General features: G+C 48.5%; 1 protein-coding gene across 47 annotated transcripts in view; it reads right to left on the bottom strand.

Moving 5' to 3' along the window:
- Nucleotides 1-17,702, bottom strand: part of JAKMIP3 (Janus kinase and microtubule interacting protein 3) — a 73,791-nt gene that overhangs the window by 18,940 nt on the left and 37,149 nt on the right. For 17 of the 47 annotated variants that reach the window (XM_065066643.1, XM_065066638.1, XM_065066648.1 and 14 more), the window contains 14 exons: nt 13,019-13,234; nt 11,273-11,392; nt 10,736-10,882; nt 10,170-10,301; nt 9,727-9,762; nt 9,054-9,113; nt 7,037-7,165; nt 5,582-5,710; nt 4,385-4,468; nt 3,850-3,912; nt 3,399-3,497; nt 2,398-2,496; nt 2,249-2,308; nt 272-337 (listed from right to left, as the gene is read on the bottom strand). In XM_065066643.1, the coding sequence (XP_064922715.1) occupies nt 272-337; nt 2,249-2,308; nt 2,398-2,496; nt 3,399-3,497; nt 3,850-3,912; nt 4,385-4,468; nt 5,582-5,710; nt 7,037-7,165; nt 9,054-9,113; nt 9,727-9,762; nt 10,170-10,301; nt 10,736-10,882; nt 11,273-11,392; nt 13,019-13,234 (1,440 nt within the window). The remainder of the gene's footprint in view (nt 1-271; nt 338-2,248; nt 2,309-2,397; nt 2,497-3,398; nt 3,498-3,849; nt 3,913-4,384; nt 4,469-5,581; nt 5,711-7,036; nt 7,166-9,053; nt 9,114-9,726; nt 9,763-10,169; nt 10,302-10,735; nt 10,883-11,272; nt 11,393-13,018; nt 13,235-17,702) is intronic. The other 30 variants (XM_065066661.1, XM_065066658.1, XM_065066651.1 and 27 more) reach the window with 18 other exon arrangements.

Below are 17,702 nucleotides of genomic sequence, written 5' to 3' on the forward strand. Positions count from 1 at the left end.
ACTGGTGGTGGGAAAAGAGCATTATCTCAAAGCCTAGCCATTTGCCTTCTAACACCATTTTGCTTATTAACATTTTAAAATAAGCAACATGTGCCTGTGTTGCCTGAATGTTGCCTTTAATATGACAAAAACTAGCGTAATTCCACATAAAGAATACCAGCACTTGGTGATTAAGGTATCATTTACATTGCCGTGGCTTCAAGTGAGCTGTTCTGAGAGGGTCGGACGCTTTCACGACGCGTTTACTGAGGAGCGACGCAGTTGTTATTACCTTTTCGGCCAACGTGAGAACTGTCCTTGCTTGTATGACAACTACTTGCTCTTCGTTGGTCAGATTCTGCACCAAAAGCAGAGTAAAATTACAACAAATCCCAGTGTCTGGTTATTAATCCACTACTTGGGCCACTGCTGTATTAAATAAATATAAAATTAAGTGAAAAATAAACTAAGGCAAAGGAAACTTGTATCGTAATGTAACATTGTTGTAAAAACAATAGTAACTATTCATGCTGAATTGTTATAATACATATAGCTAATTCTTCCAAAATTCTCACATTTACCAAAAAAAAAAGGTGACTCTGGATCTATTTTCACCTATCAGGGGATAAACATACACTAACACAAGACAAGATCAAGCTCAGCGCAATGTGCTATTGAGAAAAGAGATGCAGTCTCCAGGCCTTAAGTTCATTATACACACAGTAGGTTAATACACAAACCTTATTTTGCGCAGCCAAGTGATGAGTTTGGAAAACATTGGTTAAGATGTTAGCTATTCAATCCATGTCTTGTTGCTTTCCAAAAAAACTGAGGTACCGAAATGCTGTTTGGCATTTTATCCCAAACTTGGGTCTTTCTCTGACCACATGTGCCGCAGAAGAGGTGACTCCTGGCTGGGGACCCGTGTTTGCCCAGAGCCAGCGAGGCGCTGGCTGTCACTGCCGGGGGTCCCTGGGAGCGGGGACACAGGGTGACAATGGGGACACACCGCTCCCCACTGACCCGCTCTGGGACGGACTGGCTCCAGGGTTTGCCTTCTGCAGAGCAACACTGAACTCACGACAGCCCAGCTTTACAGAAGCAAGTGAGAAAATGGACAGAGCAGCTGGAATCCCGGGCGGGACACGGGTTTGCTTGCCCAGGCTCCCCGCAGGACAACGGGCACCCCGAGTCTGCCAGCAGGGCTGAGCCCGCCACGTCCAACACGTGGAAACAAGAAAATAACATGCGATAACAACGGTGCACAGACAGCTTGGGGCTATCCGGGACTCCGCCTGGTGTCACGTCTGCAAGTTGGTTGTTGTATGTAATAAGGAAAAATAAAGCCGGAGGAAATAACGCTATAGAGATCACTCAAACAAATAAAGAAGAGGAAAGGAAGGGGACTAGAAACTGTGAGAAAAGCTGTCGCTTCCTCTGCTCCTGTTTCTCTCCAGTCGCCTGCTTGGGACCCTGCCTGGGACTAACCTGACATTAATCATTTCACTGAAGACAACATTCGTACAGGGGTTAATAGATGAATGCGTATTATCTTTCTACACATTAGTAGGGTCAGTCCTAGCTCTTAAGCGATTAAGCTTATGTGTATCTTTTCTTTTTATTCTTTGCATACAAAAGATTGTAGGATTCCTCACACTTCTGCCAGTGTTAACATCGTAACTGCTGCAACGGTGAAGATTATTAACGGCTTCAACGTGTTTCAGCTCCTCCTCTAACTCCTGGCTTGACTGTGTGGGGCAGAATGTGCAGATGTACAAGGGCAAATATATCTTCCATGTACGTACATTTCTTCTATTGTGGTTCTTTCATGCTGCTGTTGTGACTGTTTTTGTTTACTATCCTGGTGACTATCAAAGGCGTATGAGTCATTAGACAAAATTAAAACACACAGCTGCCAAAACGCAAAAGCAAAGCAAAGCAAGTGCGGAGTAAGCAAATAAACAAGCCATGTGTGAACAGTGACCAGGAAACAAACCAAACCCAAACCAAAGTTTCAAAATATTTTCCAAATAACTGAAACTTTAAAAGCAATAGAGTGGCAGCAAGGTCCCGCACGGCGCTGGCCAGAGGGCTGTAACAAATCCTCCAAAGCCAGCGAAGGCTTGGCCGGCAGCGCCGGCTCTGAGCACAGGCAGCACAGGCAGCACAGGCAGCACAGGCTGCGCAGCACCGAACCAAGAAGGCTCTGCTCGCTTCACACGAGGACAAATATTCACCAAAGCATGCACAATTTATTAAAGGAACATACACTTACGGCGTTATCCCCTAAAATGTCCAATTTTTTCATCAGCTCTGCTACTACTATGTCCTAACAAGAGAGAAATGGAAAACCAGGAGTCAGAAGAGAGCGGCTGGGTTCGTTTACGGGAAGGAGCGTGGGAAAGGAGAATCCCTTACGGTGACACCTTCTGCCTCGCAGTACACCTGGAGAGGGCTCTTCCCCTCGGGGAACGGGCCGTGGTGCAGGTTGATGGCAGGCGAGCGTCTTTCTCTCTCCTGAAACGACAGCAGGTGCTTGGGATGTCACAGTGCAGCTCACCAAGAACTCAATGGGTATGGTTTGAAAGCGGCCACTCCGACAGCAAAGCTGCCGCAGGGTGGCTTTGTATGGGGAGCAAAGCACAGAAACCCTTCCCCTGCAGCCCACGGCTACTGGCACAGCTGGGAGCAGGGGACGGTGCTGCTGGGGACGACCCCAGCTCACTGCAAAGCAGGGCAGACATACAGATTGACAGCACTGGCATTTTCCCACCATGCATCTTCATTGGGCGCCCATCATAACCACTTACCTATTATTTTGACTACGTAATATGTTTGAACAAAACTAAACACTTGTAGCTAGTGTAATATGAATAGCATTTAATTTTTTCTTGTCAGTGGTTGCTTTGTTAATGTCTCTTTGAGAATTTGGAAAACAGTTTCCAAGAGCGTATGGATTCTGTTCATCCAGGTAAGGATACAGAACACAGACGGCTCTGTGGAGCCGACAGAGCGGTCCAGGCCCCGCGGTTCCTGCTCTGCAGGTTTAGCGAGAGATGGAACACGGCGATGAGAAAAAAGTTCCTGTTTCTTTTTGCCTTCCCATGTGTGATCTGCTCTGGTTTTGTCTCTCTGCATGTTCAGAACGGATGGAGTATAGTGAAACGTGTACTTACATCATGAGCCAACCTCTGGATTTTAAAATCACTTAAGCAGTAAGACCACCAGAACAACCTGTCCAGATACCACCACTGACCCCTGGGTGTTGGTCTGCTTTTCTCTCTTATTAGCGCTTTGTCCCAAACCCTGTGGTCTCCTCCGTGCAGTGTGGGTGTCACAGTGAAGGTGGGGGCTCCCAGCCCGCGCTGCCCCCGTCTCTGCCCACCCGGGGCGGCGCTGGCCCTGCAGCGCATGCTCACCTCCAGCTCCAGGATCCTGAACTCCAGGAGCTCGTTCTGATCCTTCGCGTCCTGCACATCGTGTCTCAAGCGAGCTTCCTCGGCTTCCATCTGCTTTATCTGCAAACAAAGCAACACGTTAGCCCAGGCTCTGCCGCGCTGGCCGTGCCGGGACGACGGGGGGCCCGGGCGAGCACCGGGGGTCCCAGCCCGCCCGGGACAGCAGTGGGGACAGTGGCACCAGTGCGGGGAACGCGGGCTCTTCCCCACAGCCACATCCCCACAACACCGCCACACTTCATGGGGCAGGAGGGAACGCCAGAAAACCACTTGTTCTGGCAGGTTTACAAGGATCTTATTATATGTGAATTATTTCCAGTAGGTCTGTAGGATACAGATTAAAATACTGCACTTTCTGCATTCCTTAAGCTACATATATTATTTGAATAATACAAATAGAAACACTGAGCACCTTCTCTACCAGCTCTTGGTTTCTTCGGTACAATGCTTGCTTCTCCTCAATCCACTTCATGTCCTTGAAAAAGAAATGACCAATATTGTAGGTGAAGCACAAACACAGCAGCAAGTATTCCATTAAATCACACATCTAAGGAGGGACAGGATAATATTGCATATGAAATTGCAATTCCATTATTTCCTATGTTATGAAGGCTCACCCAGTCTTGTTTTAACAGTTTGTTGTATACAAATAGAATAGAAGCACTACAATGATTGAGAAAACCCTTTAGGATATAAGATTGGTTTGCATTAAAAGGGGATATTTCTAGCTACGCAATTACTATTAAATTGCAATTATACCGAGTAAAAAGTATTTCTGAACACTAGGCAAAACAAATCATATTTGGAATCCAATGTCTTTGTTTGATGGATACATAAAAGCCAGGAGCTCAGACGTTGTCTATCGGTACGGCTGACCGGCAGCGCAGCGCGGCGGGGACAGGGGACGGAAGGGCTCCTGGGCCAGGGCGGCTCTGCCGTGCCGTTACCTGCCCCTGCTCAGCAAGGGCCTTCTCCAGGTCCTCTATCTGCGCCTGGGAGCGGTGGATTTCGGCCTGCAGCTGCTCACGCGTCTGTGGGAGAGCAGGGAGACGGGAAACACAACACATCAGACTTTCTCTAAAAGACAGGAGGTAACGCGGGTGCACAAAGTACGCAAAACATCAGATACTTTTAACGAATAAGTGTTAAAGCTCTTTGGCTGAACAACACACAACATCAGCCACTAATTGCAAAAAGAAGTCTGTAAGAAAGGGTGGTGATTTTGAGACATAGGTCCAGATTAACACCAGCAGCATCCCACCAGCTGGACGGCAGGACAGCAACGGGTCAGGGGCTCCTTGGGGCTGCTGTGGCAGAAAAGGGGCTGGAAAAAGCCCGAGTGACGCACAGTCACTGCTCCATGGACACAAAGGAAAATGATCATGCCACAATTCTGGACACACCCCATTCCTTTACATTTTTGCAGAGTTAAAAATCTCAGAACAGACTCTACGTATGTAACGTTACAAACCGGCAAACTGCGCTCCTCCATACACAACCAGTACCCTGTCTTAGGGTCCTACTGCACTGTGTGCAATATTTTACCATACCTGTAGCTTCACACTTATTTAAATATATACCACCACCTTCCTACACCTGTTTACTGGAACAGAATTTGTCCCTTTATTTACTGTATTTGCCCTTGCATTCCCTGCACAAGTCTTGCCTCCTCCTTGTAGTATACGGCATACTTAGAGTAAATGTCACATCTTATGCCATATTTGAGGCCACATGGGCCGTATGAGGCAGGCAGGCAGGTAGGATAACAGGCCACTTAGCAATTTAATTACAAAAGAGAAACTCAGCTTAAGCCTTCTAAACATTTCATGAGGAATCATGTAATCTCAAAGATTGCAGAAGGAATTAAATACCAAGCATTATATACTTAAGGCTATCTGTCCTGGATTTTTGTAGAAAAATAATTAATTGTAAGGATTTCCCATACAAATTCCCTCTCGAATCTCCATTAGGCCGACCCCAGGCACACAGACTGAACGGTAGGACGGCGGTTCCCAGCCCAGCCGCCCTTCCCGGGGACGGGGGACACACAGGAGCCCCAGCCCCGAACGCCACCGGGGCACGTGCAATCGGAAACCCCGCACAACCACACTCCTTTATTGCCACGTAATATAAGCCATTTAGACCTTAACTTCTCGCTCTGCATCCAACGTTCCTCCGACCTGTTCTTGCAATAGGGCGTAAGCTCGTTGCAGAGCCTGGTACTCCATCGTCAGCTGCCGAAACCGCAGTTCTGTCTCTTCCTTGGCCATGCCCTGCAATTAAACACAAATATGCATCACACCAGTTGCTTTTTTTCTGCAATGAAAGTATAAAAAATTACATTTGCTTTCTCTAAAATGTGCAGCACTACAGAACTTGTTTATGTGCCCTCAGACTAGTTCTCTTTTGTTCTTCAAACATCCCTTTCACACACTTACTTCAAGAAAATTCAACATAGAAAAAAAGACTGAATCGCCCTTTATTGCAGTAACAGGCAAAGTCATCACATTTAAAGGTGAAAATACAACATTCTTCAAACAACAAAAGGTTTTGAATCTGGAGAATAAGCCAAACCTGACAGTCTCACTCCATTATTAATACATTAATCTAGAGTTAATACTTGTAGAAATGGTGACATGGACATGAAAAGAGCCCTTCATCTTCACTCTCCTGACTATATCCAGCACTGAACGCTTTCACGCCGGGCTGATCGGAATAGTTCATTCGACATGAAATGAAATGATACTGCTGGTTGCATGCATAAACTCCGTCCTGTCTGAACAGGGAAAAACCTCAAGATAGGAATGAAAAATAGATAGGTTCATACGTATAAAACCACTTTCAGACTTCCTGCAGCGCAGCACGCACCTGGTAACCAGCCACGGAGCTTTAATGATGGAGAGCGGAATCTTCCAGCTTCCCTTCTAACAGATCTAATTACAACCCATGAAACAGGTCAAACAGTAGATGAAAACTTGCAGGCAGCAAACTATAAAAAGGCTGCAAGTCTTTACGAGCAATTTTTTGTTTATTACAGGATTCTTGTTAAAGCCAGAACCATGTAATGGTTCAGAGACCTGACACGCACTCAGGAACACATTTACAGGGAATAATCACGTTGATTTGTATTACTGGCTCCCCCGTGCACTCGGCATTCAGAGCCCCTGGAAAGTCCCAGTCCCGACACCCCAGCGAGGAGCCGGTGCTGCGTGACCGCGCAGTTTCCTTCCAGAACACAACCGTAACACCCAGGGCCACGCTCTGCCGGGGTCACAGCGACAAACAGAAGCACCTGAACCAAACTACACGTGTGCAAACCTGCCGGAAATCTCTGTGCGAATAGATCTTCCCAGGGTTGTCCAACTTCATAGTCTTTTTAGACCTATACACTCATTATAAATCCAACATTCTTAGGATAGAATATTTCCAACTTAGCTAAAAGTTGTGAAATTACTGAAGACTTGAAATTCAGAGATTTTAACCAGTATGAAATTTAACATAAGTTTTAAATTTTCTGGTCAGAGGTGACAGACCAGGAATTTAATTAAAAATCAGTAGCGAGGTTTCAAAACAAAATAACACGTATTTTTCATGAGTACCTCTTCCAGGTCATCCTCAGGAGTGCAAGGGGTTTGGTCTGTCCGGTCAGTTTGGTACGAGATAGATGAACCATCAGACTCCAAGGAAGCTTCTTCGTCATAGCCGAAAAACGTCTCCACAACCGGCTTCTGGCAGAGACAAGGGGTCAGCGAGCGCGGCCGTCACCCACGGCAGTGATGCCAGCAGTGCCATTGGCCGTGCCACCCTGTGGCAGCGATGCCAGAGGTGCCATCGGCCATGCCACCAGTGATGCCATCGCCCGTGCCACCCTGCAGCAGTGATGCCAGAGGTGCCATCGGCCATGCCACCAGTGATGCCATCGGCCGTGCCAACCCTGCAGCAGTGATGCCAACGGTGCCATCAGCCGTGCCACCAGTGATGCCATCGGCCGTGCCAACCCTGCAGCAGTGATGCCAACGGTGCCATCAGCCGTGCCACCCTGCGACAGCGATGCCAGTGGTGCCCTTGGCCATGCCACCCTGTGGCAGCGGTGCCATCGGCCGTGCCACCCTGCGGCAGCGATGCCAGTGGTGCCATTGGCCATGCCACCCTGCGGCAGCGGTGCCATTGGCCATGCCACCCTGCGGCAGCGATGCCAGTGATGCCATTGGCCATGACACCAGTGGTGCCATTGGCCATGCCACCCTGCGGCATTGCGGGGACGGCAACACGTTTGGACACACGGCAAAACCCCGCGCCTCTGTAGGGTTTGAACATGCGTACCTTTGGAGTAACCTGAATCCCAGATTATTGGTAATTCTCACTCTGTTGGTTTTTGGAAAAGCACCCAGCTCTTTACACGCACTGGCAAAGCTCTCTGCCCAGCGGCAGTGCTCTAGTGACAGCTGAACCTCTCCGAATCGGGAATCGCTGTTTGTCATTAGGTGTGACGCTGTGCAGCCCCAGAGCACTTGCCTTGCTTTAACGTATTTTCCTCCCAGTTTCTCTGGCCAAGGCACATCACCCCTTTTACTGCCCTGTGCGCTCACCTCCCGGGAGGTGGGACACGCATTCAAATGTCTCTGTCAGCGCATTGTCACCACCACCACGTCCCTCCTGTCACTACCAGGACTGTCACATGCAAAGTTACATTTTCAAGAAATACTCTGCTTGAAAATGTGAAGCTGGTCACCACCACAATGTTTTTACAATTTGGAGAAATTTATTTTTCTGCTCAAATCTGCTCTCTGTTTAAAAGAGTGAGGTAGTGCTGGTAAAAAGAAGATCTACTGTCAAATGCTTGAAAGTCGAAGATGACATTTCAAACAGAGTTTTTAAAGATGTTCTAATTGTTGATGTACAAAATCATTTATAGATTTAGGCTTTTTTAAAAAAAATTTGCAGTGGATAACTTTTGAAGGAGACAAACCCCAATTCCCCTTCAAAGGCCCAGTTGCCATTCACAGGCTGCCAGGAGCTGAGGATTTATCTCACATAGCCCGCAATTCATTGTTTAGAGATTCATCAGCTCCATCACTGCCTTAATTGTTCATATGCAGAACACAGCTTTCTCTCTGGCCCCTGACAACACACCTTATGATGTCATTACAGCGTTAATATTTATATTAACATCCTGCCCAGTATTCATTAACTAACATTTTCCTTCTCCCTGAGCTCTAACCGTTGCTGCTTGTAACCAGCAGTTTTTGCATGTTACTAAACTCCATAGTGAAATTATTTACAACCTACATATGTTTTCAGGCAGTGCCATTAAAGGATCATTCTGAGATGTGCTGAGTCACAGACTCTATCTCACTTGAGACAGTCACACACCATGGAGGTCCCAGGGGACAGCGGGAGCGCTGGGGCAACCGCAGAGCATGCAACCGCTTGTAACGCACAGTGCAAACAGTTCTGCTCCTGCCTGATCTGGTCTGAATGATCCCGACGCTGTCTGTGAATGGCCTCCAAGCCAAACTTAAATTAGGACCCGTTTCTAGACCTCCAAAAACGTCCCCGCAGCACCCCGAAGCCAACATGCCCATCACCTCGCCATGATATAGACTTTTTTATTACCTTAGGAATTCTTGTCATTTTTTTCCTTTGCTTCCTATACCTTAACAGCTTGTCACGTTCCTGAAGGAATCAGAGACATACGTTAGATGTTTTCAGAGAGCTGTGACTTAAATTAACTATGTCAGTACTAGTAGTCATTGGGCAATCAAGTCCCCCCCATCTTTCACTTTAAGCATTTGGTAGAAGGATGCGATGGCTCTGTGGGACGCTGACAATGTGCCACCACCACCCGCCCCATGGCAAACCCTAATAACAGCAGCAGTGACAGCAGAAAACAAAATACTTGTTTTGCTCGACAAGACAAGCTTTGCTGCACACCTGGCAACGAAGAACAAACCGGTACATGCTTTATCAGCACATGTTAGCGGCTTAACTTCACAAATCTTTCCTGACACGAGCGAAGGGGTGAGGTGGTGGAGGGCAGCGACCGAGAACGTGCCAGTGTGGTGAGGCAGAGCTGCGCTCTCACCAGAGCTCTGCTCTCCACCATCACTACGGTTTTCTCTGCGGAACAAGTTCTGATGAACAGCCTTTGATAACGTCTACACCGAGGGTTCGCTTGCTGTCTGAATAGCGATGCAAGTGGTGATAAATACTATTACACCCTGCCTGCTTTTCATCAACAGCAGTTCAAAGCTTACGAAGATGAGGATGAAGTTAACTTGGTTCTTACCATGACACTCTTCACATAGCCGGCAGTTTCCAGTGTCTAATCAAAAACAATGAAATAATGTCAGCAAATGTGAAGACATTAAAAAAAAAAATTCTTGAGGTGTGTTATGATTTCAATATTTGCTCTTTCCAAAGACTGACAACACAATGCTACAGAACACCCCCCGTACACAGCAATCTTCAGCCCTGGTGCTGCCTCCAGCTAGAGCAGCTCTGATTTCCTCTGGCAGGTGCAGGATTGGGTATCAGCACATCTACTGGCCACACTGCAATGGTTGTCATGCAAGTACAGAGTGGACTGAAAGGACTTTTCCAAAAGCTGTACCACAGGTAACTTATGTTCCATTCAATCCCTACTGATCGCAGAAATGTTTCCACTGCTGCGAGCTGTGCCCGTTAGCCCACCCCTTGCTTCCGCTGACCTCTGGTGGGACCACGTCTCACCTTGGAGAGTTCATCGATGATGTTCTGCTGTTCAATGACTTGCAGTCTCAGGATATCCACTTCTCTTTCTTCCTGGCTGTGGTCGAGGTCATTTAAAGAGCTCGGTCTCCTTATTGTTCCAGCTCTTTGCCTCTACAAGAAATGCAGAGGGGAGCTGGTGAGAAGGCTTTGCGGCAGGACAGCGCAGAGCGCTCCCCTCGCGCGGGGACGTGCCCGGCCGCGGCAGTGCTGCCAGCTGGCCCGCTGCCCTGCGCTGGGACACGTGCCAGCTGCTAACACGCCAGCAGCTCCTGCTCCGCACGCCACCGCCTGAAATTGTGGCCGTGGGGGAGAATGGGGGATATTGGGGGGAAATAGGAAATTGAGGGAGGATGGCCCGCAGGCTTGCTCTGGGCAGACGGGGAATCTGGAGAGCTGGGACCACGGGCGCTTCTCCTGGGTTCCCCTGGTTGGCTTTGATACACAGCACTGTGGGGGCGACCCCAGTCCCGCCACATTAATACAAAGCCACAGGTACTTGCTGCCAGCTTTTGCTGCCCGTCCCCCCTGGGCACGCCCACACTCACCATCGCTAGGTTTTCCTGGGTCACAAACTTCAGTTTATTTTCCATTCGACGTAAGGCATGTGACAGCTCTTCATTCTTCCTGCTAAGGCGTTTATTTTTGTCCAAAATGGGCTTATACTGACTCTCAGCTTCTCTAAGACGTTTTAACTGAAAGATAAAGAGAGAATTAACACCTCACCTTATTTTTCATCAAATAAATTAATCATTTTTGTTTAACTATCATACTAGCAGTATTTTTTCTGCAAAGCAGAACTGATCAAAAACTCCTGTTATTTTCCATGGGGAAGCAGATTGTTCCCCTTTCGTGAGCTATTCAATCCGCACAATAAGTGTACCGTGTGGGGAGCGTGTTTACTTTTAAAGACAAAAATAATTCCAGCTAATGTCACCTTAAAAATTCACGGTTAGGTGACCGAAGCCGAGCGTGACGCGGGGTACCACCACACACGGAGCCCCAGGACGAGCCAGCCGGCCCTGCGCCCATTTCCAGCCGGCACAGGGAAACGTGCCGAGGTTTGGTGCCCCGCGCGCACTCACCAGCTCGTTCCTCTCCTCCGACAGCAGCGCGTTCCGGTCCTCCAGCTTCCTGATGATGGAGCTCAGCTCGGCGATTTTCAGTTGGAAACGCCGGGCATCCTTTTCATCCAACTGCTGTTCCTAAAACAAAGATCAACTGCAAATAACTGCTCGTAAGTGCACGTGCAGTATCAGTATTTTTCATAGCTCAAACGTTTTCTTATCCCACATCCACACATTTCAAAGCACCGTACAGCAGAGTGCAACCTGTGTGACCTGACTGATCGCTAAAGCTGTGGGAAGAGATCAACGGAAAGTCAGGAGTGCAAATGGAACAAAGTATGCAAATGCAGAAGTATGTATATGCAGATACAAAGGCACAGGTGGTGAACTTGGAAATGGAAAAGAAAATGCCAAAAATTAAGGCAATGGTTCCAATGTATGCCGCTGTTGAACTGAGTGCGTCAGACACAACACCCGCTCTGAGGACTTTGTTGTAAGAAAATGATATTAAAAATACGGAAGTACAAACGGGGAAAATCCATGCAATTATATCATTGCATAAGCTCTGCTTCCATAAAGCTGTGGCCCTTGTTGGGTTCTAAAGGGTCACTCATAAAGCCAAAAGAGTAGCACTTTATCTGAGTTAAAATGCTTAAATCAAATTATAAATGGAGCTATAGGTAGACATCCTCATCCGGAATCAGAAGTTACAGCTATTTACAAATGTGACACTTTTTCCCCTTCTCTGGAACTTGTTCTGGTGTTTGGCAGAAGTTGAGTACGAATCAAAGGAATCAGTGCCTGTGGTGCCGGTGGCACCTTTGGGCTGTCCAGGGTTCCTCATTCAACAGGTGCAGGAGAGGCTCGGGGCACAGAACAAAACAGGTCGCTTGGCTCCTGTGTAAGTGTTCGCATTTCTACGGAGAAAATTAAGGCTGTTGCAAAAGAAATCTTGATGAGAACCAGCAATGAAAATAACCTGTGTACGTCAGATGTACGAGGTCAGTTAACTGAGGGTTTTTAATATTAGCAAATTAAGGCAAAAGCAGAAAGGACCCATGGTTATATTAAAAAAAATTGTGAAAGGTTGGCTAAAATGTAATGTTCTGGATATTGCAGTGTAGAAAATAAATAGAAGAGGTTAACAGGTGTTCAATTCACTTTCTGGTGCACTGAAAGCGAGACAGCAGCAGCAGGAGATCCCGAGCCTGCAGCCGTGTTTGGGGACAGGGACATCCCAAGCCTGCAGCTGTGTTTGGGGATATCCCAAGCCTGCAGCCGTGTTTGGGGACATCCCATGCCTCGTGCGCTGTCACCTCCCCCGGCTCCCTCCGGACACTGGCCTCGTACATCTGCTCCCAAAGCCCGGCATCAGTGGTTCCAAAAGCGAGCACACATACATCACTTGGGTTAGAAATGCATTTGCATCATTTGTTGGCAAAGGGTGTCAGTGTCAAATCAAGGCAGGTGGCAGCAGCATGGTACAGTGAGGAAAAGGAAGAGAAAAAGAACAGAAAGAGATCCCCCACCAACAAAATCAAACCAAACAAACCAGAAAACAAACCAACAACAAAGCAAAAGCTCTCCCATAACAGGTTTGGGTTCTGAATCTGAGAGTTTTGGCTCACAAACGAGAGCAAGACCCGGGTGTGCGGTTATGGGAAAGCTGTTGCTCTGGGGCGCGCTCATCAAGATTCTGTCACTTGGTGCCATTTGGTCACTCTCTGCTCGTTTGTGTAGGTGAAACCACGTGAAAGTGCTTACGGGGCTTCCCGAGTGATCTGAGGCGTCTCCTGCACCACTTGGATAAGGAAGTTCCCGCTTGGGGCTGCTCAGATGCCGATCGGCCTCTTTGATCTGGGACAGCTGTTCATCTAAAGCCTCCTTTTGGAGCTGCAGTCTCTGAGCATGCCCGGCTCGCACCCCTAACTCTCTCTCCAGCACGTAGACTGCTCTGTCTTTAAATTTAATCTCCTCCATCTACAAGGAGAACAGAACACAATCACACAGGCAGCAGCGGCTCGAAACAACACAGCATCTCCCGACCCCACCGGAGCACAGCACAGACCCCAGAGCCCTGGGGACACGGTGACACTCAGCGGCCGGAGCACAGCACAGACCCCAGAGCCTTGGGGACACGGTGACACTCAGGGGCCGGAGCACAGCACAGACCCCAGAGCCCTGGGGACACGGTGACACTCAGCGGCCGGAGCACAGCACAGACCCCAGAGCCCTGGGGACACGGTGACGCTCAGCGGCCGGAGCACAGCACAGACCCCAGAGCCCTGGGGACACGGTGACGCTCAGTGGGGAGCAAAGCAGCAACCAGTGCTTGGCAGTGAGCGTACCCTCAAGGCACTTCCCCAGCTCAGGAACGCTGCTCTCCTGGGGTTCCCAGAACAAAACTGCTCTTTTCAGCAGGAATCTTTTCATTAAAATGACTGGGAAATACCCCAGAGTTCTAGTACCATTTCAGAACATCTTTTAAAAATATTAAAAATCTAATATTCACATCACAATTTGTATTAGTTCGCTCAAACATTTTCATGATTTTGCAGCATTTCACTTGGCCACCACCTTTTGAAAAATCTGGATTCATAATTTTAAAAGAAAAACATTAAATCCTGAATACTCTTTTAAATCTCAAAATACAGAAGCAATGTGAACGTTTAAAATTCTTTTTTATTCCAAAAGCACCCCATGTGAGCAATTTGTTTAATTACCCCTTTCCATGATGGTTTTGCCTATGCATACTAAATGTTTTACAAAATCATTGAGCAGGTAGGTGAGTGTCTCCGACGCCCTGGGTCCCCGTGTCCCTGGCTCAGGAGCCGTGTGCCCCTCGCCACTGTGTCGGGCACGTGGGGTTTGCAGGTGCTCCGGGAATAGTTTCTGCATCTTTTTTCTGAACTAATGAGGAATTAGAACCTCCCTCAGTGCAGCTGAATCTCCTGCTCCCCCGGCTGGATCACATGCATATACATTATACATGAATGTAAAGTATTAATTACCCTCATGCACCACAGGGCTGCCCAGCGTGCTTGCAGATAGTGATTCAATGGAAAGAAAGAAATCACATACATCCCTAAAACGTCTGGCAAGCTGGTTTCACACACCATACACACAAGATTTTTGGCATGAGTTTTTGAGACTTTACACATTTAATTTCAATGATCAGTTTTTAAAATGTGGCCTGCTTGAAATAAGAACATCTTGCCTTGCGAGAACTGCGATTGGTACTTCTATCTCTGCTAGCTTTGTCTGTGAGCCTGGAGAAAACATGACCTGGGAATCAATTACCAGGTCACTCAGAGTACTTTGCTTCCAATAACTGCAAAACACTGCGAAAAAGGGCAAACCCAAGCGCTGGGCGTTATGTGCAGGCAGCAGGAGAACCAGGAACAAACAAGAGACAAACAGGGGACAAACGCGGGGTCCCGCAGCGCCCCGGGCACAGCCAGCACGGGACAACTCAGAAATACCTGCACAGGAACCGTGCTTCAACGTTATGCAAAATCGAGATTCTTTTAGTAAAATGGAGCAAATCTAATGCACTTTGGGTGCTGTTTTATTAAGGGTGCTTTCAACAATCGCCGTTAGGGCAACAGTCTACTAACTTGGAATGAAACAAAGAGGTGCCCACTGAGGTCTTTCTGCTAAACACCTATCAGGTAGAAATCTGAATGGGTCTATAGGTGAAAAGGTAGCATCATCTAGTGAAGATTTGTTTAAAATAAGCAGAATATTGGGTAGTTGGTCCCTGTTTATATGAAAACAAAGACATGGTACAACACGAGCAACACTTCACATTAGGAGGAACAAAGAAACTGGAGAGAACACAAAACGTTTCACAGTATTTCATTAATGGCTTGTACCTCAGAAAAAACCCTAAACATAATCTTCATAAGCAACAAAGGAAACATCAGTATTCACATGATTAAATATCAGCCTTTATATGGTTAAATTCACATTCATGAAACATAACATAACATAACAGTTTGGTGTTTGCAGTGCATTATTAAGCAGAAATACTGTAAGAAGCATTTCAACAAAAAACATTATTTAGCACATTTCTTCCTAGCATTAGTAACATTAAGGAAACATAAAGACAAGAAACAACTTGCAACTCACTGGAAGAGGCGCTGGTCCCCAGGTGCTCCCCCCAGCCCAGTGCCGTGCACCCCCAACTCATCCTGCACGGGGAGGGGGACTGGTGGGAGCAGGACCGGTGGGTGCAGCAGTGGTGGGAGCGGGACCGGTGGGAGCGGGACCGGTGGGTGCAGCAGTGGTGTTCCCGCTCCTCCCCACCCGTGTCTGACGCCACAGACACGCCGCGCTGGGGAAGGCGTCAGCACACCGGAGCATCCAACCCCCGGAGCAGCCACCCTGCTGTGGATGTTCCCCCCTCGACTTGGGATGAATATTTATGTGGGAGCGCTAATTAACAGCCAGCCCATGAGCACAGCTGATGCCAATTCTGCAAGCATCATCCCGTGCAAAGTTACATTTGTTGTTCCCTCCTTGTGCTACCCAGCACAACACCTAGCACAGCATGACATGCAGCCAGTTTTAAGCTGTGTGATTATTATTTTAAAATGTATTATTTCCATTGAATAGGTTCCCCAGTTGGGGAGTTTCTCGTTGTGCTGTTCCTGGGGTCTCTGCAGCTCTGCACATCCACAGAGGCCACTGGGCCACGGCCGCGTACCCCAGAACACGCCTGCAATGAACCGGCGTGCGGTGAACAGCCGGGCGGCCGCGGGCAGCGGCTCAAAGGCAAAGAAGTTGGCACCCAGCTGGAGCTGTTTGCAACAAATGCACGTCCCAGGGCACAGTGTCAGAGCCAGCAATGAGCACAGGACAGGGGCCACGCAGCCCTCGGGAGCAGAGGTGACGGAGCTGCCATCGCCCAGCTGACAGCAGCGGGCCATGCGGAAGGGGACGGGGTCACCCTGGGTGGGGTCACCTCGAGGGACGGGTGCCTGGACACGGGCCGGCAGGAGGGGACGTCTGCCCTGCCAGCCCCGGAGCCCATGGTCACCTTCCCTCCCAGAAATGAATGCGATTGCCTCTTGGTCCTGCTGACACATGTCACTGAGCAGCAGAGCCAGCTACGCCACGTTAACCAGCTTTTGCCAAATACTCCACAAGGATAACTGGTCAGTGTTCTGATACTGAACACTGATATCAGCTGCCACGACTGAGGTTTTCACAGAATCCCAGAATGGGAGGGGTTGAAGGGCCCTGGAAAGCTCATCCAGTGCAATCCCCCCATGGAGCAGGAACACCCAGATGAGGTTACACAGGAAGGTGTCCAGGCGGGTTGGAATGTCTGCACAGAAGGAGACTCCACAACCCCCCTGGGCAGCCTGGGCCAGGCTCTGCCACCCTCACTGGGAACAAGTTTCTCCTTATATTTAAGTGGAACCTCCTGTGTTCCAGTTTGCACCCATTGCCCCTTGTCCTGTCACTGGTTGTCACCCAGAAGAGCCTGGCTCCATCCTCCTGACACTCCCCCTTTCCATATTGATCCCCAGGAATGAGTCCCCCCTCAGTCTCCTCTTGTCCAGCTCCAGAGCCCCAGCTCCCTCAGCCTTTCCTCACACGGGAGATGCTCCACTCCCTCCAGCATCTTGGTGGCTGCGCTGGACTCTCTCCAGCAGTTCCCTGTCCTGCTGGAACTGAGGGGCCACAACTGGACACAATATTCCAGGTGTGGTCTCCCCAGGGCAGAGCAGAGGGGCAGGAGAACCTCTCTGACCTACTGACCACCCCCTTCTAACCCACCCCAGGTACCATTGGCTTCCTGGCCACAAGGGCCCAGTGCTGGCTCATGGTCACCCTGCTGTCCCCAGGACCCCAGACGTCTCCAGGCTGGCAGTCGCACACCTGCACTGCGATGCTGCTGAACCGTTCTGATCGCTCACCCAGGGCGTTTGAACCCACTAACCCCTGTGCACCCCAGCCCGGCTGTCACACAGCACTGCAGCACAAACCCTGACCGTCACTGCAGACACGGGAACACAGGGGTTTTTGTTGACCAAGGAACATTCTCCCTACTTCAGTACAGACAAACACCAAAATGCAAAGTGCAATCACCTCTCACACTACTCTAAATCGTGTTACAATATGCATTACAACATATGTCGCAATGCTAAGCTGCACATTGCGAAGTGCACAATGCATTTTCAGAAGAGCAAAAGTAAAGTATGTTAGATGAGAGAAATAATTGTGCATAAAGATTGAAAGGTTTTTCCCACACTTGTCCTATTTTGCATTCCCCTCTTTCGCTCTACTTTCACAAAAGGAAAAACTGAGAACTAGGAGGATTATTCACCCTCCGAAATGCAGGAACAATGTTGTACAGTTGTTAATATACAACAAAATTCTTTGTGGTCCAGGTTTAGTTGGAATAAATACTGTTGTAAATGAGGTTCAAACCACAAAC

The sequence above is a fragment of the Columba livia genome, chromosome 6 (assembly GCF_036013475.1).
Source record: "Columba livia isolate bColLiv1 breed racing homer chromosome 6, bColLiv1.pat.W.v2, whole genome shotgun sequence".
Lineage (NCBI taxonomy): Eukaryota > Metazoa > Chordata > Aves > Columbiformes > Columbidae > Columba > Columba livia.